This window comes from Desmodus rotundus, chromosome 7 (assembly GCF_022682495.2).
Source record: "Desmodus rotundus isolate HL8 chromosome 7, HLdesRot8A.1, whole genome shotgun sequence".
Classification (NCBI taxonomy): Eukaryota; Metazoa; Chordata; class Mammalia; order Chiroptera; family Phyllostomidae; genus Desmodus; species Desmodus rotundus.
Window position 1 is genome coordinate 20,271,208 of NC_071393.1, and position 26,454 is coordinate 20,297,661.

General features: G+C 52.5%; 1 protein-coding gene and 1 pseudogene across 1 annotated transcript; one reads left to right on the forward strand and one right to left on the reverse strand.

Annotated features, from left to right (window-relative positions):
- The first annotated feature begins 464 nt into the window (after positions 1-464).
- CDC45 (cell division cycle 45) lies at positions 465-25,821 on the forward strand. Its single transcript, XM_045192837.2, has 19 exons — positions 465-585; positions 695-754; positions 1,774-1,866; positions 2,895-3,032; positions 3,955-4,110; positions 7,837-7,892; positions 9,061-9,109; positions 10,471-10,532; positions 11,746-11,796; positions 13,143-13,262; positions 14,923-15,054; positions 15,332-15,430; positions 16,056-16,217; positions 16,689-16,827; positions 16,906-16,989; positions 18,313-18,431; positions 20,160-20,236; positions 23,352-23,418; positions 24,978-25,821. The coding sequence occupies exons 1-18, from the start codon at positions 535-537 to the stop codon at positions 23,414-23,416; spliced, it is 1,713 nt and encodes a 570-aa protein (XP_045048772.2). The 5' UTR covers positions 465-534; the 3' UTR covers positions 23,417-23,418; positions 24,978-25,821.
- Positions 5,863-6,552, reverse strand: LOC112301669 (prothymosin alpha-like; annotated as a pseudogene).
- Positions 25,822-26,454: the final 633 nt, after the last annotated feature.

Sequence of the window (26,454 nt, forward strand, 5' to 3'; positions counted from 1 at the left end):
CCTCTAGACGAATTGACTAGGGCCTATTTTCTTTACTGACTACACTACCCAGGATGCACTAGACCTTCTGGTCTTTGCTTCAGCCTTGGAGGACTCGAGCGGAAGTATGCTACGCATCCGCCTTCGAAATAGACCAAGAGCCTATTGAAATCAGGGATCGACACCTTCGTTCGATGTATAAATATATTAATTTTTCCTGGAGTTCCAGTGGGGGAGTAATGGGCTTCTCTACCCAAAGTAAAGATGTCTACAGACCGTGGGGTTTCTGGGTAAATAAGAGTCAGAGTGGCAAACTGTTTTCGTCCGGCTTGCTGATGATGAGCCTTGAGGGGAGGAACAATTTTCCAGCAGTGAATGGCGGAGTCTTACAGCTGCCGCAATACTAGCCAATCATAAATGGAGAAAGGCGAGAACTAAGTAGCTATTGGTTGGTCCCTGGGCCAATTGAAAGAACCCCGATTTGGCGGGAGTCTTGACCCCAACCGGGGCTCTAGGTGACTCAGTGTGAGTTCTGAGTGTCTGGCCGCCGTGGTCATGTTCGTATCCGATTTCCGCAAAGAGTTCTACGAGGTGGTCCAGAACCAGGTGACCCTCCCTTTTCGTGGGGAAGGGATGAAAGGGAGCGGCCGTGGAAGGACGGGAGGGGCCCGAGGTGGGGGCGCTGCGCTCAGCTCTCTTTCTCTTCGTCTGACAGAGGGTCCTTCTCTTTGTGGCATCGGACGTGGATGCTCTGTGCGCTTGCAAGATCCTTCAGGTGAGCACTGAGGACCCTGGGAGGGTGGGACTGGGCGAGATGTGAGGGCGCAAGATGGGCCCGCGCGGGAGGTGGGGGGCATGGAGTCTGGAGGGAACTTGGTGGGGTGGGAAACGGGGAGGGAGGTGAAGAACAAGGTAAGGAACCCCTTCCCAGGTGAGAGCCCTGGTTGGATGGGTCCTGGAGCAACAACTGAAAGCTGGGGAGAGTGACCTTTGAGAGGTTGCTTTCCTGGTGGGACAGTATTGGGTGGGTTAGAAAAGGATTAGGCAAAAGTCAGGGAGACTAGGTAGTAGTTTTGCATAAACTAGGCAAAAGGTGACTACGTTAGGGAGACCTGTAGACCTGTAGTGGCTTCTGAAATGTGGGGTTTGAGGCGGAAGAATCTGTGACAACCTAGGACATAGTGGTACCATAAGCTATACTGGAAGTTCAGGATACTGTATTATGGAAGGTCATTGGTTCGGTTTTGGGTATGGTGCGATGGATGTTTACGTGAGCTTTGATCAGGCCCTTGCTTCAGGAACTACTTCTAGGCAGAGCTAAAAAGCTCTGACCAGTGTGGCTTGTTTGGTGTCATCTTGCAAAGCGAAAGGTCGCCAGTTCCATTCCCCATCAGGGCACATGCCTGGGTTGCAGGATCTGCGCGGGTCATGGTGCCGACCAGTAGCAACCAGATGATGTTTCTCTCACACACTGATGTTTCTCTCCTCTTTCTCCTTCCCTTCCCCTCTCTATAGAAATAAATATATAAAATCTTAAAAAAAAAAAAAGACCTAGAAATAAGATCAGCTTTTCTCCCAATGTTTTTCTTTGGTAATTTAAAACTATTTGACAAAGTTTACAGAATAGTATAGTAAACACTCACATCCCCATCACCTACTTTTTCCCACTAATATTTTACTAACCTTACTTTATCACATGTGATTTGTCTCTCAACCTGTCTTATTTTTTTAAGCATTTCAAGGTAAGTTAAAGACATTCCAAATACAATAGGCTTTGAAATACTCTCTCTCCAGGCCCTGTTCCAGTGTGACCACGTACAGTATACACTGGTTCCTGTTTCTGGGTGGCAAGAACTTGAAACTGCATATCTTGAACATAAAGAACAGGTATGCAAAATATACTTTGGAATAATTACGCTTTTTAAAATTCAATTACAACTTATTATTTTAGTATCAAATATATTAGTCAATATGGAAGAGAAAAACGAGCTTTATGTCTGGGTGACTTACCCTCAAGTCCAGAACAACAAAAAAATAATGAATGCAGACATTTCGTTATAGGGTAATTGAAACTTAGCAGTTTGTTTTAGATATGGCCTAGTTAAAAATTATTGTTTTAGATTAGACTGCTATTTTACATTATCTCTCCAAGAAGATGTGTTCTGGTTCCCAACTTGGAATCCAGAACATAACTTAAACAATAGAAGTCGGGATTCCTCTCACCTCTGCATGGGGCTATAATGAGAGTCAGCACACCCAAGACCCCATGGGGAGGGAGACTGGGTATGGAAGAGGGCCCCTGCAGTCTCTGGCTGTATCTAGGGCTGTCAGGCAGAGGTAAGTCCTGACCCGGAGCTCCTGTCCTCATAGGAGGGACCTCAACCAGTTCTGTATTTATAAGGAAAGGATTTTCTATAGTGATGAGATGTAATAAAAACTTAATATTTAGGTGTCCATTAAGGATGAGCTATCCAAGATTTGCTAAAATTTGAAGCCTACAGAATACTATTAGCGTGGGGGGGCAGCTCATGACAGTAGAGTGATTGAGATCTGGAGAGGCCCTTTTACACCCTTGAAGTCTTGGTCTGCTCCTCATCAAATGCTTGACTCTCATCAAATTCTGGGCCCCAAATGCATGAGACCTGGGTGTGCTGAGCCTCTGCATGCTCTATGGTGAAGCGGGGACAACTACAGGACCTGCCTCATAGTGTTGTTATGGAAATGAAATAGTATATGGAGTATGTTAAAGCACTGAGCACAGGCCAGCTGCGGCCCTATTTGGAGCCCCTTGCCATCAGGCCTTGCCAAGTGGCGGGGGTTTAATGTGTCTCTCTGGGACTCAGAGGCCTAGTGCGCTGAAGGTAAAGGGACCCTCTGCATGTACTTAACTTCGTGATATCTCTTTTTTCTTCCAGTTCCGTTATTTTATCCTCATTAACTGTGGAGCTAATGCAGACCTATTGGATATCCTCCAACCTGATGAAGATGCTGTATTTTTTGTGTGTGACTCCCATAGGCCGGTCAATGTTGTGAATGTGTACAATGATACCCAGGTAACTAGGCCTTTGGAGCCCACCCATCTCCTGCATTCTCCCATCTATCTGTCTGTTCCCTTGTATACCAACGACAGCATTGTACCCAGTGTCCTAGCAAGACAAGAACCTGGTTTTGTGCGTCTTTGATGAGAAACGTTACATCTAACCCTTGGAGTTGCTCAGAGTGCATTTGTAAGATTTGCTTGAGTGGAAAGGTATAGGGATCAGAACCCTGCACTGAGTCTGCCCTCAGAACTCAGACACACAGTCCAGCCTCATTAAATATCAAGGGACCTCAGGGGCATCTGCCCTGCCCATCCAAGGGATGGCATGAGGACCAGCGACACAGTGGTAGGAAAGGCTGCCGTTAGCCTTAAATGTTTCTGCTGCACTTACTCTTTGAACTCCTGAGCAGCAAGAAGGGAGCCTGGTGCACAGCAGCTACCTAACCGTTCTCTGAGTTGATCTTCTCCCATCCACGTTAACGAAGTGTCGGCCTTGGAATTCTCACATGAAAGGCTTCTCCCAGAGAAATCAGCCTGCCTGGAGTGGCTTTTAGAGGCAGGTGTTTTACTCACTTTGGAGTTACCCATCCTCGTGTCCTTTGTCAGGCCAAGCTGGGGTTGTTCATTTTGTTGGCTTGGTGTGTGGCATAAGAGGGAGTTTTTCCCCAGACTTAGTGGCTGTGGATAGTTCTCAAGGTTTTGTAATTTCTGCATACAGTGTGGTGCAACTCAAGTGCCTCACTTAATGGAAATGAAAAATTTTAAATACCTGAAAGTTTTAAATACCAGGAAAGTTTGAAATTACAAACAGGTGACTGTTTGTATGTACAGAAAAGTTATGAGTCAGCCAATTAGGAAATAAGATTCTTCAAGAGATAAACATGAATAGCTTTTTCGAGAGAGGAGAGACGTGATTGCTCTTGCTTTAATCTTAGATCAAACTACTCATTAAACAAGATGATGACCTTGAAGTTCCTGCCTACGATGATATCTTCAGGGATGAAGAGGAGGATGAAGAGCACTCAGAAAATGAAAAGGATGACGGGTCAGAGCCTTCTGAGAAGCGCACACGGTTAGAAGGGTTAGAAGAGGTGCGTTTGGGCTTCTCACCAGTCTTAAGAAACTTAAGTCTCTCCCAGAGGTCAGAGGTCAGTCCTGAGCCTCCTGGGCTCAGACTAAGATGGGAGGCAGCAGGTGCGAGTGCTGTGTTCTGGCTGCGTGGCAGGTTACTGGACTTCTCTGAGGCACAGCGTTCTTATCTGTACAGTAGAATCCCATCAGATGAAATGAAACAGAATAGCTCAGCTGTATGTGTGGACAGCAGACATTTATAAAAAGTGATATAGAGAAACAATAAATTGCCCAAGTGTCCCCTCCCTTCCCCACCCCCTCCCAGAATTGCTTCCTGTGCAGTCACATGGAGTAGCAGCATGGGTTTGTGGCCCTTGGCCATGCTGGTCCCAGATGGTCACTGCAGGGGAAGCACCTGTGTGCAAAGTGACATGAGCAGCTTGTGCCTCATGAACCTTGGGTCTGAGCCACTCACTAGACTAGATCTGGGGCCTGGCCAGTGCTAGTGCTTCTGGAGATGTAGAATTCCCGGTGGGAGGCGGTTGTTCCTCTAACACGGAGGCCGTGCTTTATTCTAGCGCTTAGTGCTGAAGAGCTGATGCTCTCTGGCTTCTGATCCTTGGTGTGCAGTGCAAACTGAAATTGCCTCTGGAATGTTCTAGCGTCTCCCCTGCATGCTGGGCCTGGCATCTCTTAGTACCATGCTTTAGCAGAGCCCTTATGAGCCGTATTTGGGACACTGTGCATGTGGGGAGGGTGTGTCCTGCAAAGGTAGGAATGTCTCGCTTTGCTTTCCTCCCCTTTGCCTGCTCCTTTCTCTCAAGTTTTGAGTGATGTGATGGGGACTCTCAGACCCACTCTGAGATTTTTCTTCCTCTTTCCCAGCTTTTTATCTGTTCTACTTTCCGGCAGACCTTTGGTCTTTATCTTCGAATCTTTGATTTCTGTGAGCTCTTATTTGTCCTCTGAATGCTTCTTTTTTTTATAGTGTTCTTTTAGTTATTGATGAGCTGCTTTTCATAGGGCCCCAAGTATCATTTTCACTTGCCCTGTGCCCCATATTGGTCAGGCTCTGGGATACCAAGGGGCAAACAAAGTTCTGCATTCATGAAACTTCCTTTCTAATGGGCGGGGACAGGTAAGGAACGTGTAAATGAACGTAAGCAGAGCATGTTTTCAGAGTGAGATATTATGAGGAAAAACACAGTAAGGTAAGGGGCTAGACAGGGTGTGGCTTGCTAGTGTATGAGGGTGGCTGCGGACACGTGATGGGGGAAGTGGGCAGGTGAGAACTGAGCAGCGGGTTTAGCATGTAGGAGAAAGTCAGTGGTCTTGATGAGATGCCAGATTGCGCTAGAGCTTTCGTCTATTGGCCAAAAATAAATTAAACGGCAACTTCATAGGCAAAAAAAGGGGAAAAAGAAACCTTTTATCTTTGGCCGTTTTAACCATATCTTACAAACCAACTACTTATAGTACAGCTAAGTAAAATAAAAAAACTTCCTGGAATGCTCAGAATAAGGGGTTTTTTTTTTTGTTTTTTTGTTTTTTTTTTTTACAAAGTCTTTATTCCCTTTGAGATTGTAGTGAATTTGAACACTCCGAAGGCTTTGGTCATCCTGGGTTTATTAAAGGTGGCTGATCCCTAACAATACATATGTATGAAAAAATAAAATGTAAATTAAAAATTGAAAATTCCTTAAAAAGTCATTTTAAGAAAAAAAGCCAGGCCCCGGAAGTTGTGGTTCTTTTTCCCCTCTTGCATGGCAAATTCACGTTGTGGTTGGGTTGGGTGGTGGAGAGCCTGTGCTGCCGGTGGTGAGGGCGGACGGGACTCTCTGCTCCAAGGCGACTGCCTTTGGATTCTGGGAGGAGAAGCAGAGGGTGAACAGGTTTTTTTTTAAGTTTAACTTCATTGTTCGCTGTGCATTTATCCTCATCAGTCTTCTGCTTCTTGGTGTCAGCGTTGTCATGCTCATCATCTTTAGCTGCTCTTTTGCCGTTAGCTGCCTCAGCCACCTCAGCCACCTCATCTGCATCCTATTCCTCACCAACGCCTTCCTCCTCCTCTCCCTCCTCTTCCTCCCCTCCTTCTTTCTCTTCTTCATCTACCATATTGTCATCCTTTTGTTCCCCACTTTCCTCATTAGCATTCCTATTAGCAAGTGCATCTCTTCCATTCTCTGCTTCCTCCAAACCTTCCTTCTCCTTTAAGTCTCTGGTGGTGATCTCAGAGCTGATGTCCGTGGCTGCATCCGACCTGGTGGGGCACGCCAGTGATTCAATGCAGCAGATTAAAAAGAAAGCCAGAGATTTCAAGGACTCTGGGGAAGAAGCTGCACTCCAGTCAGCGGCAGTGGCAGAGGTGGCTGTTGTTCCAAGTATGTTTGTAGTTGCTTGTTGAAGCGTTTATATGATGGCTGCTTTAAAATCTTTTCAGATAAGTCTAACATCTCCGTCATTTTGGTGTTGGCATCTATGGGTTTCCTTTTTTGTATTCAGTTTGTGTTTTCCTGTTCTTCACATGATGAGTGGTTTTTCAAATGAAACTTGGACATTTTTGCGTTATGTTATGAGACTCTGGGTCTTATATGGACGTTTTGTTTTACCTGCTCTCTCTGACACCACTCTGGCAAAGGAGGAGGTGGGCGGCATGGGCTCTTCACAGCCAGGCGGAAGTAGAAGTTAGGTTCCCCACTCGACCTCCATTGACCTCTGAGGGGAGTGGCTCCACGTTAACACTGGGCAAGGAAGGTGTAGGCTCCCCACTTGGCCTTCTCTGGCGCCACCTCAGTGGGGATGTTGGGAAAGTTAGGAGTGGAACAGTGGAGGTGTCACAGGTGGGAGGGAGCGGTTTGAAGGGTGAGTGTCTTGGCATTTACTGAGGTGGGTGGGGGTGAGGCCACGATGTTTTTGGTGGTTGGTTGGCGTAGAGCAGTTACTGTCTAAAAGTATTTTGTATTTTAAGGCTGTTTCTTTCTGTTACTTTGGCTTTTGGGGGGGTTTGGTTTCGTTTTGTTTTGCCTGTACTTGGTGTTATTAGGTTACCAGCTTCTTCCGCTCCAAGTCTGGGATATATGAGCCAGAAATAAAACCCAGGGAATTTATCAGTGGGTCATTCCTTAGGTCCTGGGGCCCTGGGGTCCCTAGCTGGTGAACCTTTCTCTCTACCTTTCAGAGTCTTATTTTGTATTATATATAACGCCAGGGTTTTTAGGTATAGTTAGTGGATGTACAGGGAAAAATATGTTTATCGCATCTTTCTAGAAGCAGAAGTCTCAGGACCGTGGATGTTTAAAACTGCCGCACTAGCTCATGCCTTGGTTGTGAGAACTCAATGAGATTGTGCTTGTAAAATTAGAATAGTCACTGGCACGTGGTATGATGTAAGAAACATTAGCTCTTATTAACCTGGTGGGGAAGCCAGTATGAGGTGGCCGTGCACTTATCCCAGATCACGTGGTGGCGGGGGCGAGGGAAAGCTGAGGCAGACAGAGTGTGGCCTGAGCAGACACTGCGGAAGCATCCGCTTTTGTCAGCGTCTTCAGTGCCGATGGGCCAAAGGGGTCCCCGCCATCCCCGCGTCATCTCCCTCCTGCAGGAGCAGGTTGTGCTCGGGGCCTGGGAATGACCCATGTTTTGGATCTGGGCCCAATGGCTGCTGTCGAATCGGGATCTTCTCCGGCTGTGGGGATAAAGTCCTGGCTCATTTGCTTACCCTTTTCTTTTCTTTGTTCCTATATCAGGAGATAGTAGCACAAACCATGAAAAGGAGGGAGCGAAGAGAGTGGGAAGCCCGGAGGTGAGTGTGCACTTCAAGCAGCACCCCACTGTCCCTGAGGGTCTGTGGTGTCACCGACACCTGTTTTTCCCCTGGGAGCTGCATGCATTTTTCTCCATTTGAGGATAAGTTGTTCAGTGTAGAACCGCTGGGCCAGTGGTGCCTCTAGTGAGCATGCGGCCCCTGATTGGAGAACTCTGGGTCCTTTTTGTAGTGGCCCTGGTCCCATGAGTGACAGAACCAGGCCCAAAGGTCCCCCAAATACATGCCATCTGTTAAGGGTGACAGCCCGGGTTCTTTTATTTTTATTATTTTCTAGATGTAGATAACTTTTATTTACAAATTTTTATAAATGAGTTAGATGCCAATTGTGTAAAATTTTCAGAGGAACTATGAAAAGAAAACAAAATTATCCATAATTCCTTTTCATATTGTAAATGTAAAAACTGAAGTGCCGTAAAATAAAAATATTGGATGGGTTATTCTAGCTTGAAGTGAACCTGCCGCACTGCCCCTGGGCTGGGAATTCCTTGCTGCACCCAGTTGTTCAAGGTCGGGCTGCTATGCCCTGCTGTTCCTTGTGGAAGGACAATGTAACACTATTTCGGGAAGTGTAAGAAAAGTGAATATAATCTATTTTCACTAATGGGAAGAGATTCTGGCTTTGGATCGATCTTCCTGGGTTGTTTATACTTGCACGTGTTTTACATAATCATAATAGGCACCTCATTTTGCTTTTTTCCCACCTAACATACCCTTTTCAATAGTTCCAAACAGCCTTTCATGACCACATACTACTTAATTGGCCATTCTCCTCCTTTCTGAACTGTGTGTTACTTTAGTATTCCGCCACGATGAGGAAGACTGTGGGAACAGCCTTGTGCACACAGCAAGTTTGATCTGGCTTGTGCCTTTGAATTGTTGTCTTGGGGTAATTCATCAGAAGTGGGGTTCTGGGACTGTGCCGTTGTACGTCTCCCGTTGCCACAAGCGGCTTGTGTTTATATCGCTCCCTTCCCAGCCTTGTGCCCGTACACTCTGAAGAAGAGTCAGTGAGAAAACAGAGACACCGTGACTTTAGTTGCATTTCTTTGAGTGCTGTCAAATTTTAGCACTTTTCCCACATCTTCTGCTTCCTGAACTTCCTGGTGAAGACCCGCGTTTTATGTCACACTTTATTTCGTTACAGAAGAGACATCCTCTTTGACTATGAGCAGTACGAGTATCACGGGACATCGGTAAGTGTGGACAGGTAGAATTCACTACAGAGTTCTGAGTGGGGCGGGATCAGGGTCCTGAAACTTGAGGAATGAGCATGGGTTTTAGAGCTACAAAAGTCTGGTGTGAATCTGAGCCCTCCAGTTTCCTGCTGTGTGACCTCGGGGAGGTGGTAGAGCCTCTCTGAGCCTTAAATTCCTCCTCCTCCATTAAAGGAGAATATTCTTCATTTCAGAGGCAGGTGTTAGGATGACCCCTTACACCCAAAATGTGCCCAAAGAACATCAGTGGTTATTTTTATTCATAATTAAAAATATAGAATTAGTCTGTATTAGCCTCTGTGCAAGCAGATAAAACTGGAGGCTAATTAAGGGCCCTCTGTGTGCGTTACGGAACAGAATTTCATATAGAGAAGCTACTCTGTTGGTCCAGTAGTGTTGAGCAGAGCTCAGGGCCTTCAGGAGGCCTAGAAAATAAGTTCCCAGTAGAACATGCCATATGTGGTCTTTGCATTTGGCCCTGGGGCCTTGAACTCTGAACAACATCTTTCCAATGTCCCTTTTATGTCAAGGTCCCATTGTCCTTTGAAAGATCATCCTTCTGCCCCCTCTGCTTTGCCCTGGCCAATGGAGAAGTCTAAGCAGTGGGAAGGTGGGTTATACTCTGAGAAGGTGCAGACGGGGCAGCGGGTGCCCAGGTCCCTCCAGATATGTGGATGTTCCCTTGGAAATCCTCCCTAGAAAGAGGCCCAGTCTCTCACAGCTTAGGAGACTTTAGTGTCTTCTAGTCGGACACTGAGCCTCCTTCATTGCCTCCTAGCAAGACACAGACCCTGTGCTCACAGGGAGCTGTGTGCTTCCATCCATGGACCGCCATGTTAGAAAGACCTGCCTCACAAGGGATCCTAAGGCCCCTTCCCTCTTTAACACCCAGGTAACTGGAACCAAGGCCCTGTCTCACCTGGCCTCCCCTGAAATGTGTTAGAGGCCGCCAGCCAGCCAGGAAGAGCATGTGGACAAAGGGTCATGAGGATGATGAGGTCCCTGACCTCCCGACTTCAGTGCCTCCCTTGGGGAGCACCAAAGGACCCAACAAAATGTGTAGAGGCCCCAGCACACGCTGCGCCTGGCTGCCCTCCCTAGCTGGAAGAAGTGTGTGCATAGTAATGACTTTAGTTAGCAGAGGAGACAGTTCAGGTCACTCAAGTGACTCTGTCTTCCTCAGCTTAGCCTACAATCCACTCACACACCGTGGTCAGGCAGACCCTTGATCTGCAGGGGTTCGGCTGGGCCCTGGGCAGCTCAGGTCTGGCCTGGCCCCAGTGTACGGCCCTTCCATGGACATGGCTGCCTCTGGACCCAGGCTTCTCTTTTTCTTGCAGTCAGCCATGGTGATGTTCGACCTGGCATGGATGATGTCCAAGGATCTGAATGACATGCTGTGGTATGTAGCCTTTAGTCAAGGTCAGTGCTGTGTGTGGCTTCCTTCTCCTAGCAGCTGTGTCCTCCCACAGTGAGGGCAGGGTCTGGAGGAGGATGTCACCATGTGCCCCTCCCTTGTTCCCACTGGGAACATCGAATGCAGCTCCCTTTCTGGGAGTGTGCATGGCCCTGGTTTTCTTTCTAACTGTGAGGCTCTCAGGTCAGACGGAGGGAGCATGGCCAGTGCAGAGGGTTGGACAGTAGGGCCTGTGTACAGCTCCTCCCTTCCCACCCTACCACTGGAAACTCAGGTTACAGAAGGAGCGTGAGATTTGAACAAGGCAGCCCATGCTCGTCATCCTTGCAGCCCTGGCATGTGGTGAAATCTGATTCAGGAAAATTGTCCTGCCACCTCTGAGTTTGCTTCAAGCAGGAGCTCTTGGCACACTGGAGTGGAAAAATCAGGAGGTGGGGTTGGTCTCAGGGATAACAGCCCAGGGGGGCATTTTCTGAAGAGGTCCCTGTGAGGTGGGGGCGTGCTGCACTAAGAGATGGGGTGGGTGCTCTAGTGACAGGCCTCCCACCCCCAGAGACTCTCCTGCCTCACTCTGTGCCCATGTCCTTAGCCATTTTCAGCTGTAGGCCTGGAGGGGCATCTTGAAGGCCGCTGCCTGGGACCAGCAGATGGGACATTCCTGGGCTCCTGGTCCCTGCTGCTGTGAGCTGTCTGTGACCCCAGGGAGGTCAGGCCAGCCTAGATCTCTGTTATCTTGTCTATAGAAGATAAGCTTGGGGAAGGAAACTTGGAAGGTTATTAAGGGGCCTAAATGCGTTCACTCTACATCCCACCATTTTACTCTGGAAGGACAGGGAACCGTGGATGTGACAAGGGTATGCTTTTCTGTGGGTGTGTCGCAGAGAGGGGTAACCTGAGGGGCTCAGAGAGGCAGAGTGAGGCACGAGAGGCCTGAGCCCAGGCGGGGCCAGGGTGAGAGTGGCAGGCCAGCCAGGGTACAGAGAGCAGTTCCCCATGTCCTTGTCCTCGATCTCCCTCCTTGTGCACCAAGAGTTCCTGCAGTGGAGACACTGAAGCAGGAGCCCTCAGTCTCCCCCGTCATCTGTCCACCCTGAAGAGTGGGACTACCTGTCCGAGGGTGGGCCTGCGTCTGGGCACAGTGGCAGGACACTCCTGCCTGCCCCTCTCTGCTCACTGCTTCATTGTCCTCCCCTTCTAGGTGGGCCATCGTGGGACTAACGGACCAGTGGGTACAGGACAAGATCACCCAGTAAGGACGTCCTCCCTCGGGCTGGTCAAGTCGGCCTGTGCCATGACGATGTACATGGCCTGGTTGTAGCCTCTGAGTTTGCAGTGGGGAGATGGGTGGCAGCACCACTGAGGATGGGCTGGCCTTGGGCCTGGGTCCTCGTCACCAAGGAAGGTCTTAGGGGTGGGAACTCTGTCAGAATAGCATCTGGCCTTATTGTGGACGTGTTGTCCACCCCTGGGTAGCCCAGCAGGTGGAGCCAGAGGTGAGAGGAGGGAGCCCAGAGTCCCAGCTCTGAGTGCTGTTTGTGCCCTGTGCTTCAGCCATGGTCTAGTGTAGAGGCCCATGCACGACAGACATGGGGCAGGAGGAGGTGAGGGCCCAGGGGTCCTACCAGGGAGGGTGGGTGTGATCTCAAAGGCAAAGGGAAGGCTCGAGAGGGTTGGGGGGATGGCTGTCATAGAATGAATCCTTTTGCCTTCTGCGGGCAGACTTTGGTGCTTGCCATTGGACTCGGATAGATAAGCTGAAAGGCCACCCCAGAATGCAGGTGTCAGAGAGGGGCAGGGTGCCAGAGCCCTGTCTCATCCCCACTCCTCTGGTGGCTATCAGGTGGAGACTCCAAGGGAATCAGAGATCTCAGCCCCAAGATGCTAACCTTTTCCCAGGGGACCTGAGTCTGTCACCTAGCATCACCCCTGGCGCAGCCTCCTTGTAGTTTGCAGAGGTCCTCATGCCCCCTATTTTTTGCCTCCTCCACCTGTCCAGGTCCTGTAGTGTGGCCCAGGGAGTGGGAGGGCCCTGAGTTTCACAGGCCTGGGGCACTTCTTGGATCTGTCAGTTTGGCCCAGCCTGACGGGCCTCCCTCCTCCTTCCCTGCCAAGGCTAGCATGGGGTGTGCGCAGCGCCAGGCACCATCCCTGGCCTGTGACCTCCCCTCTAGACAGGCCACGCTGTCACCATCCTGCTCAGTGGCCACCTGGACTTGGGTCTGCCCTTTCCTACTGTGTGTGTCCACTTGATTGTCACTAGTGGGCAGCGCTGTGGCCTTCTGCAGTGCCCACTCTCAGGAGGCCTCAAATAAGTAACGACAGTGCAGCTGATGCTCAGAGGAGAGTGGAAGGGAGGTAGGGGAGGCCAGAGCTCACCTCTTCCAGTTCTGTCTGCTGAGCTCCCCCTGCCACCTATCCCTGCTGTCCACCCCCTTTGCCATGATGGTTTCTGCGCAGAGGTGGTGAGGAACAACCTGAATGGTGGGCTGGCCCCTGAGCCTGTGAGGGGAAGCCCTAAAGGAGAGGGGGATCTGTGGCAGGCTGCATGTGAGGAGAGGAGGGAGCCCACCCAAGCCAGCGGTGCTTCCTTCCCAGGATGAAGTACGTGACGGACGTTGGCATCCTGCAGCGCCACGTGTCCCGGCACAACCACCGGGACGAGGATGAGGAGAATGCCCTCTCCGTGGACTGCATGCGCATCTCCTTCGAGTATGAGTATCCTTGGGGCTCATGCCTTCGGGGTGCAGGTAGCGCCCCTGCCCTCAGACACTTTGCTCTGTGGTGTGCTGTTTGTTTGTCACCTCTGCACACCCCAGCTCACGTACCCTGTGTGTGGCGTGCTTGCGGGCTGCAGAGCTGCAGGTTGTGCTGCTGTGGCTGCCATGTCCCCAGGATGGGCAGCAGACAGGATAAGAGCCTTCAAGAAGAGGGGCCCTGTGTGTCCCTGGGCTGGGCAAAGCACCAGGTACTGGGGAACAGGTTCTGCCTCACCTTTTCTGTGTGGCTTTGGCTCTTAGACACCACAGCTCTTTTTAGAAACATCACGTATCTTTTTAGAGCTCATTCTTGGCCTGGCGCTAGATATGTGTGAGTGAGGGCATGTGGGACTGCCTGTGTGGTACAGGCAGGTCAGTGACATTTGCAGACTCCTGTCAAGTCAGGGGAAAAGCCAGCCAGCATGTGATTACACAGTGTGGCATTTCGTGAGATCACGTGGGGTTTTGATGGAGTAACCAAAGAACAATGGAACCGTGTGCTCAGGAAAGCCCTTGGAGAGGCCACCGCCCAGGCTGAGATTCAGCTATGCTCTGTGGGAGGCAGAGTGGTCTGGGCAGAGGTTGTTGGTCATGCAAAGGCCCTCAGGTGAGCTCAAGGAGGGGGCTAGAGAGACAGGCAGGGTTTGGGAGTCGGAGAGGCCAGAGCAGGTGGTGCTGTGAGCCCAGCCATGACTGGGTGCAGTTCTTGGTATTTAAAAGGTCCCTGGACTGCCGATTTGGAGAAAGGAGACTGGACTGTGGCTTGGGTCAGACCACAGCGGTGAGCGTGAGGCATGCTGGGGTTGCTGCTTCGGCAGTGGATGGACAAGCACTGCCTCCCTTTCCTTGTGCTGGGTTGGCTGGGGGTGAATAAACATGGGTTTGGACAGGTCATATGGGAAATGTAGGAGGAGGTGCTGGGTGTGGGGCATCTGAGTTCCTGGGAGAGGGGCCACACTGCAGGTGCCCACCAGGAGCTGGGTCCAGACATGACATCAGGGACCAGGGCTTGCCTGGGGTTTGGGCAGAGAGGGTGGTGGCCATAAGCTTAGCCCTTCGGAGGGGCAGCAAAGAAGACCCAGGCTGGTCAGGGCGGGTGTGTTGGCAGGAGCAGTGGCACTCAGATGCAGGCAGGGCCAGCCTGGCATCCTGCCCGAGACCCTCCAGTGTGAGAGGAGAGGCCTTGGGAGATGGGCCCGTCCTCGTGCACAGGCTCATTATTGACCCCATGAGCAGTGCGGGGCATGCTGAGGAAGAGGGGTGAGGGTGGGAGCTCGCTGAGGGGGTCCCGGCACAGGTAGGGTGGGACAGAGGTTAGGGTCAGGTGGAGGACACAGGGAGCCACAGAGGCTCTCTGACCACAGTATCCATGCTCTCAGAACCCCCTCTACCTGGTTTCCCTGTCTGTCACACCGAGATAATGGTGTACACCCACCACCTCACAAACTTTCTGCGTGGGTCAAATTAAGCTAAGAAGGTCAAAGAGCTCCAGTTTGCCCAGGTGGTAACTGGCCGTGCCCTGGCGAGGGGAGCAGGCCATCTGTTGGAGCATCGAAAGTGGGCCGTCACAGGGTGGGTGGAAGCCCAGGGCACTGCAGGCTCCTTGACTGCGGGCCCAGCCTCCGCCTGGTTCTCTATCAGCACTGGTCCCTCCACGACAGCCTATGCAACACGTGCTACACTGCAGCCAGGTTCAAGCTCTGGTCTGTGCACGGGCAGAAGCGGCTCCAGGAGTTCCTCGCAGACATGGGGTGAGTGACCGCCTTGGCCTGGCATCTCCCACCTGTAGCCCCAAGGGAGAAGCCCCTCCCCTTTGTTGTCACTGACTTGGTAATATTTAGCTGCTGCCTGTTTCTGCCATGAATTCCTCTCTCTGAATTCCCATAATGTCATCTGAAGGCCCACACGGATGTCCCTTATTTGCAAATGCTGGGACCCCTTGTGGGGTTCTCTCCGTCCCTTTGGTGTTGCAGCATTCTCTATTTGAAGCCAGGTTGCTTGTGTGCCTAATGCCTCCCCTCTTTCCAGTCTCCCCCTGAAACAGGTGAAGCAGAAGTTTCAGTCCATGGACAGCTCCTTGAAGGAGAATTTGCGGGAGATGATTGAAGAATCTGCAAATAAATTCGGGTGAGCACATGTTTTTCTGTATTAAGCTTCCTTAAGGCTTCAGCTTTAACCACATGCCTAAAAGAGTGCAAAAACCAGGAATGCACAAATGAGCACGACCTGTGGAGTCTTTCCTGAAGTTTTGAGTTCTCTTTGGGTTAAAAATAGGGCTTTGTAAAGTGCCCAGAAGATATAGAATCCTCAAATCCTGGGGCAGCGGTGTGGATGTTTGAGGTCAACCCAGTGTGCCCCTCACTGGACCCAGGAAACGGCCTGAGAAGAGCCCACTGGGGCCAGGTTCGGGCCAGCTCTTTCCAACCAAGCTCTCTAGCACAGCTGGAGGAGCTGTGCCTGGCTGATCCTGGCAACCTGGGGCGTGGGAGAGGACCACACACAGCCTAGTCCGACAGCTAGTTGTTCTGCCCCCAACCAGCTGAGCAGCTTTGGGCAAGGCGCTCCGTGCCCTAGGTTACAGGGCTCTGGGCCTTCTGACCCCCTCCATTCTCTGACCGAAAGAGCCGCACTGCCATTGCGTGTTGGGGGGCAGCAACAGCAGCACATTCTGCTGTCCTGGCCTAGAGGTGAGAGCCCGTCCACACGTGAGGACACTCCCATGTGACGACCACATCGCCTCCTCCTGTTGCAGGATGAAGGACATGCGCGTGCAGACTTTCAGCATTCATTTTGGCTTCAAGCATAAGTTCCTGGCCAGTGATGTCGTCTTTGCTACCATGTCACTGATGGAGAGCCCTGAGAAGGACGGCTCAGGGACAGATAACTTCATCCAGGCTCTGGACAGTCTCTCCAGGTAGTGGACATGACCGTGGCCTCTAGTCCCCTGGGCCACCTCCTGCCTTCAACCTCACGGTGACCAGGGAGGCAGGTCTCAGGGACCCTCGGGGTGTGGGGGTGACTGGCCCGCAGAAACTGCTCAAGTACAAATTGGAGTCACAGTGCACCGGAGGTGAGCAGGTGGGAGGGATGCACATGACGCGTCTCCTGCCCACCTTCACTATTTGTCACTTTCTCTCGAATTTTTTTGGTCTTTTTTCTGTTTGCTTTCTAAACTTTTCTTCTTTTCCAGCCTTCTGATGCCAACACCCCTTCCTACCTCTCATGTCCATCACTATGGGTTTATGCACTGTTTATTCCTCCCTTACACTTGAAGGGGAACTCAGGAGGGTGAGAAATCAACTGTCATCCCCACATCCCTTCCTGACCCAGGAACCAAGCATTCTGTTTGACTCTGTGCTGAAGTCGTGTGTCCACTGTGTTACAGGGGTAACCTGGACAAGCTGTACTGTGGCCTGGAGCTTGCCAAGAAGCAGCTGCTAGCTACACAGCAGACCATCGCCAGCTGCCTGTGCACCAACCTCGTCATCTCCCAGGGCCCTTTCCTCTACTGCTCCCTCATGGAGGTCTGGCTTCCTAGGACTGCGGGCGAACACTGGGCCACATCTGCTGGTGGCCCCCTCTGACCACCTGTCTTCCCACAGGGCACTCCAGACGTCGCACTGTTCTCCAAGCCAGCGTCCCTGAGTCTACTCAGCAGACACCTGCTCAAGTCCTTTGTGTATTCGGTGAGGAGCCGGGCGGGAGGATGCCAGAGCCAGACACTCGAGCAGGGCTCAGATGAGCCCTAGAAGCTGGCCGTGGGTGCCGGTGGCTGTTCCCCTGCTGCAGGGTCTGGGCAGACCCCTCCGTTTTTCTGAGCTGTGTTTTCCTCAGTTGACCCCTAGGAACCTGCTGGTCCTCACAAGCTCTGGCTTTGCCACTGGCCATCCTGGTCACTCAGATGAGTAGGGAGGGGCCTCAGAGAGTGTGGGAGTAGGTTTTGTGTCCCCTGTTGCAGATCAAGGGAAGATGAGGTTGGTTGGAGCAGACTTGCTCCCCTGTAAAAGTTTGTTTTCTGGGCTGACTTTCCCTTTTCTGTGTGTGGTTCTGTCTTCCCTATGGCCTAATACCCTTCTTTGCCTTGGTCTGGGATACCCCCTAACTCAGCTGTCATGGGGGCAGGGACCCTACCCCCAGAACCTGAGCTCCTTCCCAGGTGTGGTCAAGGAAAAGATGACCCTGCGCATTTCAGCAGTCAGTCTGCTTCCGGGACGAGGGCTTACGCTGGGGGCTGCTTTACACAGATGTTGGATAGAAGGTTGAGAGTATCTCACACCACTGAACTGACCAATAAAATTACTTCAATACAGTCAAGTCATGACAAAAGGTATACTAGGGACAAATCACGAGTTCTGAAGTCCTCTAGCCTGTTTGAATCTCAGCCTCTTCATTTAGCAATGGTGTGACGTGAGAGTCCCCACGTGCAGACTGGGTGAGTGAATACCTGCTTCACAGATCCATTCGTGTATCAGACGTTTACTAAACATCCCCTGCCTGCTGGACTCCGACCTCGTAGGGTGACCAACCAGCCATATAGGTTAACCTCCCAGAATGCCCCGAGGGCCTGGACAGATCAGGACAGTTGGTCACCTTTGTTGTGGGGTGTGGGTGTCGTGGACATAGCAGTGCAGGAAACACTAGAGTCTCTTTGCTGAGGAAACACATGCCAGCGAAGGGATGAGGAATGAGTACACGCAGACGAGGGGAGTGTCGAGTGGTGGCACACACCGTGGGGAACCTTATCCTCCACAAGGCAGGATGAGGGAGAAGGGCTTGGTTGGGGAGGACCTCCTGGAGGAGGTGATAACTGTCAGGACCTAAAGGAAGTGGAGGAGGGAACTGGTAGCACAAAAGGAAGGTGGAGCAGCCCATGCTTGAGCCTCTCTTCTGGTGATATGAGGCCCCTGGAGGCTTTTGGGAGTGAGCAATTGGCTCCATCAGGGTCCTGGGTGCTGAGTGCTGCACTCACCCTGTGGGGTCGTGAGTGAGGGTGTATTTTGCCTCCGCAGACGAAGAACCGGCGCTGCAAGCTGCTGCCCTTGGTGATGGCTGCCCCACTGAATGTGGAGCAGGGCACGGTAACAGTGGTGGGCATTCCTCCGGAGACTGACAGCTCAGACAGAAAGAAGTGAGCCTTGTTCCACATGTCCGGGGAGCTTAGAGGGGGCTCGGGCGTCATTGGCTCGTGGGCCCTTTTGAGTTGGGGGAGGTTTCCCTTCAGTGCCACACCGAGGAGACCCTTTCTTCTATGTGGCAGGCCTGCCAGGGCTTCAGTCCGTGGGCAGAGGTTACCCCCTCCTGCTGGACATTCATGCTGTTTCCACCTCTCTGTTGTTAATGACTGACCAGTGGGTGTGAATACACAGGCTCGTCTTGCACTTCTGAGAAGCTTTTCCCACGTCTTCTAGTTACCTTTCTGGCCCTTTCCTGCGTCTTCAGCACCGTGTTCTTGCCCTCGTCTTGCATCAGGTTTGGGTTCCCTCCTGCCCACTCCTTCCAGACCACGTGTTGACCAGCAGGCAGGGCCGAGGGTCTTCCTGGTACTCCCTGCTGCCCCTCCATGCTCTGCAAACTGGAGAACCTGGTAGCTAATCCCAGGGGCTGCCTGTCACCGTCCTTAGGTGTCTTTGCCTCCCAGGTGCAGTCAGTGCCCAGGGTCTAGTGCTCCCCAGCAAGTCCTATAAGGCCACTCTGGACAGATGCTGAGTGATAGCAGGGGGCGGGAAGATGCCACCCAGCTTCCTGGTGGGACAGCTTGGGACACTGAGGATCGATGAGTGTCCTGTGTCCTTCATTTTTACCAGCTAGATTTTTTTGGTTTCTACCATGGAGGACACTGGTCATTGATCCAGATCAGTCCTAGCCCCCCTGTCGTGAGCTTTGACCTGTGTCTGCAAAGACCATTTAGTAGGAAGTTGGGAGAGATGATGGACTTTTTAAAGGTGAGTGCTTCTCTGTGGCTGGGCTGCTCTTCAAAGCCACTTCATGGGTCTCCAGTTCACGATCATGCAGCTCGTAGCTGTCCAGGTGCTCCTGGCCCGGATCCCCAAGGTGACTAGCAAGCACTTCCCATGTGAGTCGTCACAGCCACCTGCATCCTTCGTCCAGCTGTTACTTTGTCATTGTGCATCATATATGTAACCATGCTTAGTGTTAGCTCTGACTGATGAGCACAGTCCCTGTGAGAGTTGCCGTGGGAGCCTGAAGCACATGCCCCTCTTGCCTGCACTCTGTGGTGCGCCCAAGAGCCTCTTGCCCACAACTCGTTCCTTCTGCTGTCAGCCATTTTCCGCCGTGGCCCTGAGCCCCCAGGGGGTGGGCCTATGCTCTAGGCTGTCTCCCTGTTTCCCTGTGCTCTTAGCAGCTCAGGGTACTCCTGCCGTCTGCCCCCTGCCCTTGCTGGGCCAAGTCCCAGTTGCTTGCCCCAGCCCAGCCCTGCAGCCTCCTCCTAGTCCTAGCCTACTGTGAGACCTGGTCTCATCTGAGACCCCCATCCAAGCACAGCTTCCACTGAGCATCTGCCTCTCACCTGCCCCAGATGCCAGCACAGTGCCACGCTTGAGGGAGGCTGCAGTCAGAGCCCTTGGCAGGAAGTGTTTGGGGGTACAGACGGACATTCGCTCCTTGGGGGCTGAGAAGGACTCAGTTGGGTGTGGGTGGGAAGCAGCAGTGAGAGGTGGTGACAGCCCAGTGAGTGGTGGTGAGACCTCAGGCGGTGGCCCAGGAAAGGGCATGAGTGCTGGTGGGCGGAACCAGCAGCTGGGAGGAGTCTGGGCCGACTCCGGTGTGTTCCAGGGGCGTGGGACGGGTCTGCCACAGTGGCCAGGCCCTTCATGTGCCTCTTATGTGTCTGCAGCTTTTTTGGGCGGGCGTTTGAAAAGGCAGCAGAGAGTACCAACTCCCGGACGCTGCACAACTACTTTGACCTCTCAGGTAAGAATCTGATGAATGGGGGCCTCTCATTCAAGGTCATTGCTGGCTGTGGAACCAGGGGAGCTGGCATCGTCAGGGGTACCCTGCCGCGGCCCTCTCAGCCTGTTGGAACTAGCCCTGTGCTGGCTTCTGTAGGCAGCTTAAGGAGCTCTGGCATGCCTTGGGCACTGCACCTCCTGTCTGGACCCTGACAGGCTCACAGGAGACGCTACCTAGGTGTTGCCTAGGCCCTTGAGACCTACTCACCAACGAGCCTGGAGGACTGGCCAGCAGAACCTCCAGGGCCCAACCTAACCCATCAGGGTCACCTGCCCCTTTTATGTGTCATAGAAACAGCAGGGCCTGAGCTCTCAGGGCTATTGATCAAGATGGTAACAGGTAAATGCATTATTCACATCCTCCCATGATCAGATCAGAATTACAACTACACTACAGACTAGTCATCATAGCAGACCGCCTGAAGTCTAGCTGAACAGACATCCTTCAGCTAAGGATATAAAGAAGAAGCCATGCGGAGACTGGTAGGAGCGGAGACGTGGAATCGGTTGGTCCCACACCCACCCGTGGTGGTTAAAATTCAGGAGAAATATCTTGGCTGTGGAGGTTCCCTGAGGAATGAGGAGTCCCAGCTCCACACCGGACTTCCTGGCTCAGGGTTCTAGTTCTGGAGAGAGAAGTCCCCATAACTTCTGGATGTGAAAACCAGCAGATTGTGGCTGAGTGAGACGGAGGGCTTCTGGAGTCCCTGGGTTCTTCCTGAAGGGGAGGGCTGAGTATGGGCTTACTGGGGCCCAACTGCTCTGAGCTCGAGTCCTGGGGTAATTGTCTGGCTTTGGGGCAGGGGCTGGTGGTTGGCTTTGTCCCAGACAGAAGTGCTGTCACAGCCATTGTTCCTTTGCTGTGCCCAGTTCCTGTAGGCTCAGGCAGATACCATACCCGAATCTGCATCAACCTGGCTAATAGCTTTCGTTCTGTCCTGGTGACTCCCTGACACCCTGCCCCACCCAACTTGCAGGCCCACCCAAGCCACTTCCAGTGGAGTTTGGGGTTTATTTTTTAAGATTTTATTTATATTATTTTTAGAAAGAGAGGGGAAGGGAGAGAGAAAAGAGAACATTGATTTGAGAGAGAAACACCAATCAGTTGCAGTTGCTTCTCGTATATGCTCCAACTGGAGACTGAACCCGCAATCCAGGCATGTGCCCTAACTGGGATTTGAACCAGCCACCTTTCACTTTGCCAGATGCTGCCCAACCAACTGGGCTGCACCAGTCAGGACTCAGCCTGTCTTGGCTCATGCTACAGACTTTCCTAAAATCTCTCAGAGGTCAAGCCCCAAACAAGTAGCATCTGGCCTTGGCATGCCCTGTACCTCAGGCTACCTCTGGCTCAACCATTGGCACTAGAGGCATCCAGCCTTGGTTTGTGGCTTGGCTTTTCTGGGTACCTCTAAGCCCAGCAAAAGGTGGCAACCACCCGCAGATCACTTTGTAGCTCATGCCAGGTGGCCTCAGGCAGGACACAGACAGCGGCTGACTTTGGCCTGCATCTCCCAGGAGGCCCCAGAGCCAGTGCACCCAATAGACAGATTTATACCACACCAGAGTGCCGCCCCACCACTTCCACAAGCAACACACTGAATGGGGCATGTTTGGCAGTCACCCGAGTCCTGTTCCGTGGGGTCGGCCTACTGTGGTTACAGCAACAAACGGAGGCAGCCAAAATGAGGAGACAAAGAAACATGTTCCAAATGAAAGAACAGGACAAAACTCCAGGAAAAAAAACTAAACAAAATGAAGACAAGCAATACACCAGATGCAGAGTTCAAAACGCTGGTTATAAGTAAGGATGCATAGTGAACTTTGGGGGAGAATAGACAGCTCAATGAGAACATCAGCAAAAAGATGGGAAACATAAAAATGGAGATAGAACACATAAAAAAGGACCAGTCAGAAATGAAGAATTCACTAGAAGGGGTCAACGGTAGAGTAAATAAAGCAGAGGATTGAATCAGTGATTTGGCAGATGAGGTAGCAGAAAACACCCAATCAGAACGGCAAAAAGAATAAAATCCAAAAAATGATAGTTTAAAGGTCCTCTGGGACAGTATCAAGCGTGCCACCATTCACATCATGGGGGTGCCAGAAGGAGAAGAGAGTGGGAAATTGAAAGCGTGAAGAAATAAGGACAGAAGACTTCACCTGACGGTCACTGCGCTCAGGGCCCAGTCTTCGTCCCAGCAGCCTCAGTGTCCAGAGCCGGCTTCTTCACACTGGGCCCACTCAGGCTGCGGCTCTGTTGGGTGATTTCACTTTTGTGTTGGAGAGATGGGAGAGGTTGGTGCTGGCTGGCCTGCAGGATGTCCTGGGCCCACTTGGGGAGGGTTTGTGGGCAGGAGCTGCTTGGCTTCCCCTGTGGGTGAGATCGTGGGCGGGAGGCTACGGGAGTCACGGCCAATACTGCCTGGGTGAGCAGGGCCTGGGCCTCCTAGAGCCGTGACCCACGGCACAGACCGCTTTTAGGACTAGGCCAGCCCGGTTAGCTGTCTGAGGGGGGCCCATGTGTTTGTCTGAGCCCGGTGGCCCCCCCCAGAGATGGAGGCAATTTGCATTGTGTCCCCCTCACAGAAGAGGACACTGAAGCTGAGGGACTGGCCAGAGCAGGATGGAAGGTTGGGCCTCTGCCTGACAGACCCCAGGGCCTCCTGCAGCCCACTGTGGGGCAGCTGTCTGTCCCACAGGATGGGATGGCCCATCTCAGCCCAGGACTGTGGTCTAAGCCATCACATCCCCGTGTTGCCTCCTTTGCCTGTCAGTGCTAGGCCCCTGGCTGCCTGGGGGGGGTCCTCCCTGCAGACCACAACCCCAGCCTCACCAACAGGACAGCTGGAAGTTACTGAAGATTAAATACAGAGGAATGGAGAAGTATAACCTCTTAGTCCAGAATATTCCAGGCCACCAAGGAACCAGGTCCATTTTGGAATGTGCTGGAGGGCTCCAGTCCTGGATGGGTGGGAAGAGGAAGTTAATGTGCTCTGACTTGTTTTTCTCACTTCTCCCTCACTCCCGTCCCGACTCCTCCCGTCTCACAAGATGTTTTTCTTTCATTACTGCAGTAATTGAACTGAAAGCGGAGGATCGGAGCAAGTTTTTAGATGCGCTTGTTTCCCTTCTGTCCTGAGGGTGAGTGTGGGGACAGAGTGTGGGGGTTGGGGGGTGGCCGGCCACCACAAAGCCAGCGCTGCTAATGGCCCCTCTTGATTCCTGCTGTGGTTTCCCCACTCTTTTCCTCCAAAGGCCAGACTTCTACTTGGTTTTCAAACCAGAGTGGAGCTCCTGAGGTTTGGGGGCAACACATTTTCCCCCAGAATGTCTGTCTCTGTGCTGGCGGCAATGCCACAATGAGGCCTTTTTGGGAAGCTAATTGCTTTAAGTTCCTGGGACCTCTTCAGAAACAGTTGGCATTTGCTCTCTTCCCAAACACACTGTGGACTGAGCAACAGCCAGGGACACACAGGCCTTTGGCATTGCCGGCAATGAGGGTGCCCCTAGGGGGCCACCTGGAGCCTCATTGCCCCTCCAGCCTGGCTGCAGGCCCTGGGCCGGGGCACACAAGGGCCTCTATCCAGGCCCGCATGTGCTTGGCTTTTGGGAAAGCCATGCTGTTGTCAGCCACTCAGCCGGGAATTGGAAAACGTCGGCTCTTGGCCCTGCACCAGCATGTGGCTGTAACTGAAAGGCCTCCTTCGTGAGGGGCTTCTGAGGAAATGGGCCACAGCTGAGCAGGTCACGGGAGCTGCTCTGTGTCCAGTGACCCCCTACACAGCGCATGCCCACACCCAGCCCTGCCTTTTCCTGAGCCTGCACTGGGGCCACTGCTGTGGCTGTCGGGCCTCTCAAGGCTCTGACGTCCGGGCTCCCCTCGTGCCAGCCCAGGCTTCTCCTGCTTCCCCGTCCATGGTGAGCTGGAAGCTGTAAGAGTGGGGACCCTTTCCCTGTTGGGGCCCAGTGAGCATTGCTGAGAATAGCATAGGGGGCTGAGAGACCCCACACTCCCTCTCACAGGTTGGGCTGGGGTACACAGGTTTTGTGTTGGGGAGGGGCCCTGGGGCCAGACCCTTAGGGCCTTTAGCAAGATCTGTTGGGTACGTTACCTGTTTCTTTATCCAAAATGGGGCTGATACCCCTTAGACAAGTGCTGAGCCTCACCACAGGGCCTTAGGGTGGGGGCAGAGGTATAAGTTTATGACCCAATCAGAGGTTACAGGCGGTGCTCTCCCGCAGTGAGGCTGGTATTTGAGGTAGCCCCTCCCCTGTAGTCTGCTCAGTGATGATGCCGATGCTGCTGTGTGTCCTGCCACCAAGACACGGTGCAGGATGGGCCATCCAGGAAGGGTGAGGAGCAGTGTGCTGGGGGGGTGGCAGGGAGATGCTCCCAGCAAGGGGAGGGTTACTGAAGCTGGACAAGCCACTGGGAAGGCTCTGCAAGGTAAGAAGGTGCTGGGTGTCCAGAAGGCCCTCGGGGTTGTCAAGCAAATGACAGCCTAGACCTGGCCAGGAGGGTGCAGTGAGGACGGCTGGGTCAGGTGCCTTGGTAGTTCTGGGGTGGCCCTTGCCCCGCGTGTGGTGGAGGCTACTCAGAAGCAGCAGCCTGGCACATGTCAGAGGGAAGGTTGGGGCAATGTGTTCACTTTGGGGAGATATCAGAATTGTTTGAAATGTCTTTCTTTTTTCTTTTCTAGAGTTGGATTTCTTCAGAAATGACCTCCTTCTCCTTATTTATATTAATAGGCTTTTATTTAGATTGTAAGTTATGGACATAGTTTTAAATGTAGGAACAGTGGTTTTTTTATGGAATAAAATGCTTTTTAGGTTCAGTGCCCCATCCTTTGCTCCAGTCACAGGGCCAACACTTATTTGTGCCCTGAGCCTTCTGTGGGTTCATAGGAGCCTTGTTCCTGTGCCCTGAACGCCCGCAGGCCCAGCAGGGAATCGGCACGGGTGGGGGGTGTCAGGACGGCCATGGGCAGAGGCCAGGCTCCTGAGCACGTGGATGTCTACACAGCACCTGCGCTGACCACTTCCCAGCGGTGCCAGCCAGAACCTGGCTCTGTCCACCCTCTCTCCACTTCCTCCTGTTCTCCTAGCCTTGGCAGCATCTCAAGTTCAACTTCTTGATCATGTCCCACTCCCGGGATTGTCATCTTACCCTCTAGCACCTATCTGTCCATACACCACTGGCCCCACAGGCGCACAGTGAGGCCCCAAGCCCGGAAGGGTGGGGCTGGCTGAGTGCCCCCTGCCCTGATGGAGACACAGTGACCCCAAGGTCAGCTTCACTTGTGTCTTGGTCACAGAATGTCGGAGCTGGACAGGACAGTGGCAACCTCCTAAGTTTTCAGAACAGAAATAATTCTCAGGGGAGCCATGGGATCAGCTGATCCCACTATCCCAGATGTCTCTGGAGCCTGATCTGGAAGCGAGAATGCTCCCTGCTTCCATCCATTCCTGCCCTTTGGGAGGTCTGTCTGGTACCTCACCTGTTTCAGGGGAGGAGAGAGCTGTTCATACAAGTCACTGATGACAGGCTGGAAGGACAGGGCCACCTGGGTGCAGTTCCTGGGGTTGAGGACAGGTGGAGGCAGAGTGGTTTGGGTGGGCTCTTAGGTTGGGGGGAGCCTAGAAACAGTGGCCTGGAATTGAGGGTATGGGTAGATGTGGCCAGGTCTCAAGGCAGCCCTTGGGAAGGGGTAGTTGGCACAGTAAGGTTGGTGGCAGTGGTGGCTAGCTTCTCCTGACCTCTGGCAGTGGAGTTTGCCCCTGCTCTTCCTGGCATGGGCTCTCCAGGGCTTGCTCTCAAGCTGCCCACCTTGGCTGTGTGCAAAATCTGAGTCTGTGTAACTGCCCTTCAGAAGGCCAGCTGATGCCTGGTGTCTGAAAAAGTTGGAGAGCTCTGGGCTTGTGTAGGATACAGAGTGCTCCTGGCCAAATACCCCATAGCTGGTATTAGCTGGCCCCAGCGGGCAGGAGCAGCCTTACAAAGACCAGGGTGACAGAATCCTGCACTCAGGAGCTATCCTTGATCCCTGCTGCACAGGCCAGGTGGGACTGCCATGGGGGGCTGCTGAGGTCCTCTGTGCTGGGGGAGCTCAGACCACCAGGTGTTTTGGCCTCCCTAGAAGTCCCACTCACTGGCTCTGCTGCAGCCTCTCAGAGCCC

Excerpts from the sequence above, each read along its gene's own strand:
- CDC45 (XM_045192837.2), top strand. The coding sequence starts at position 535 with ATGTTCGTATCCGATTTCCGCAAAGAGTTCTACGAGGTGGTCCAGAAC. Across the intron at positions 3,033-3,954 it reads ATGTGTACAATGATACCCAG|ATCAAACTACTCATTAAACA; the intron begins GTAACTAGGCCT and ends CTTTAATCTTAG. Across the intron at positions 4,111-7,836 it reads GGTTAGAAGGGTTAGAAGAG|GAGATAGTAGCACAAACCAT; the intron begins GTGCGTTTGGGC and ends TTCCTATATCAG.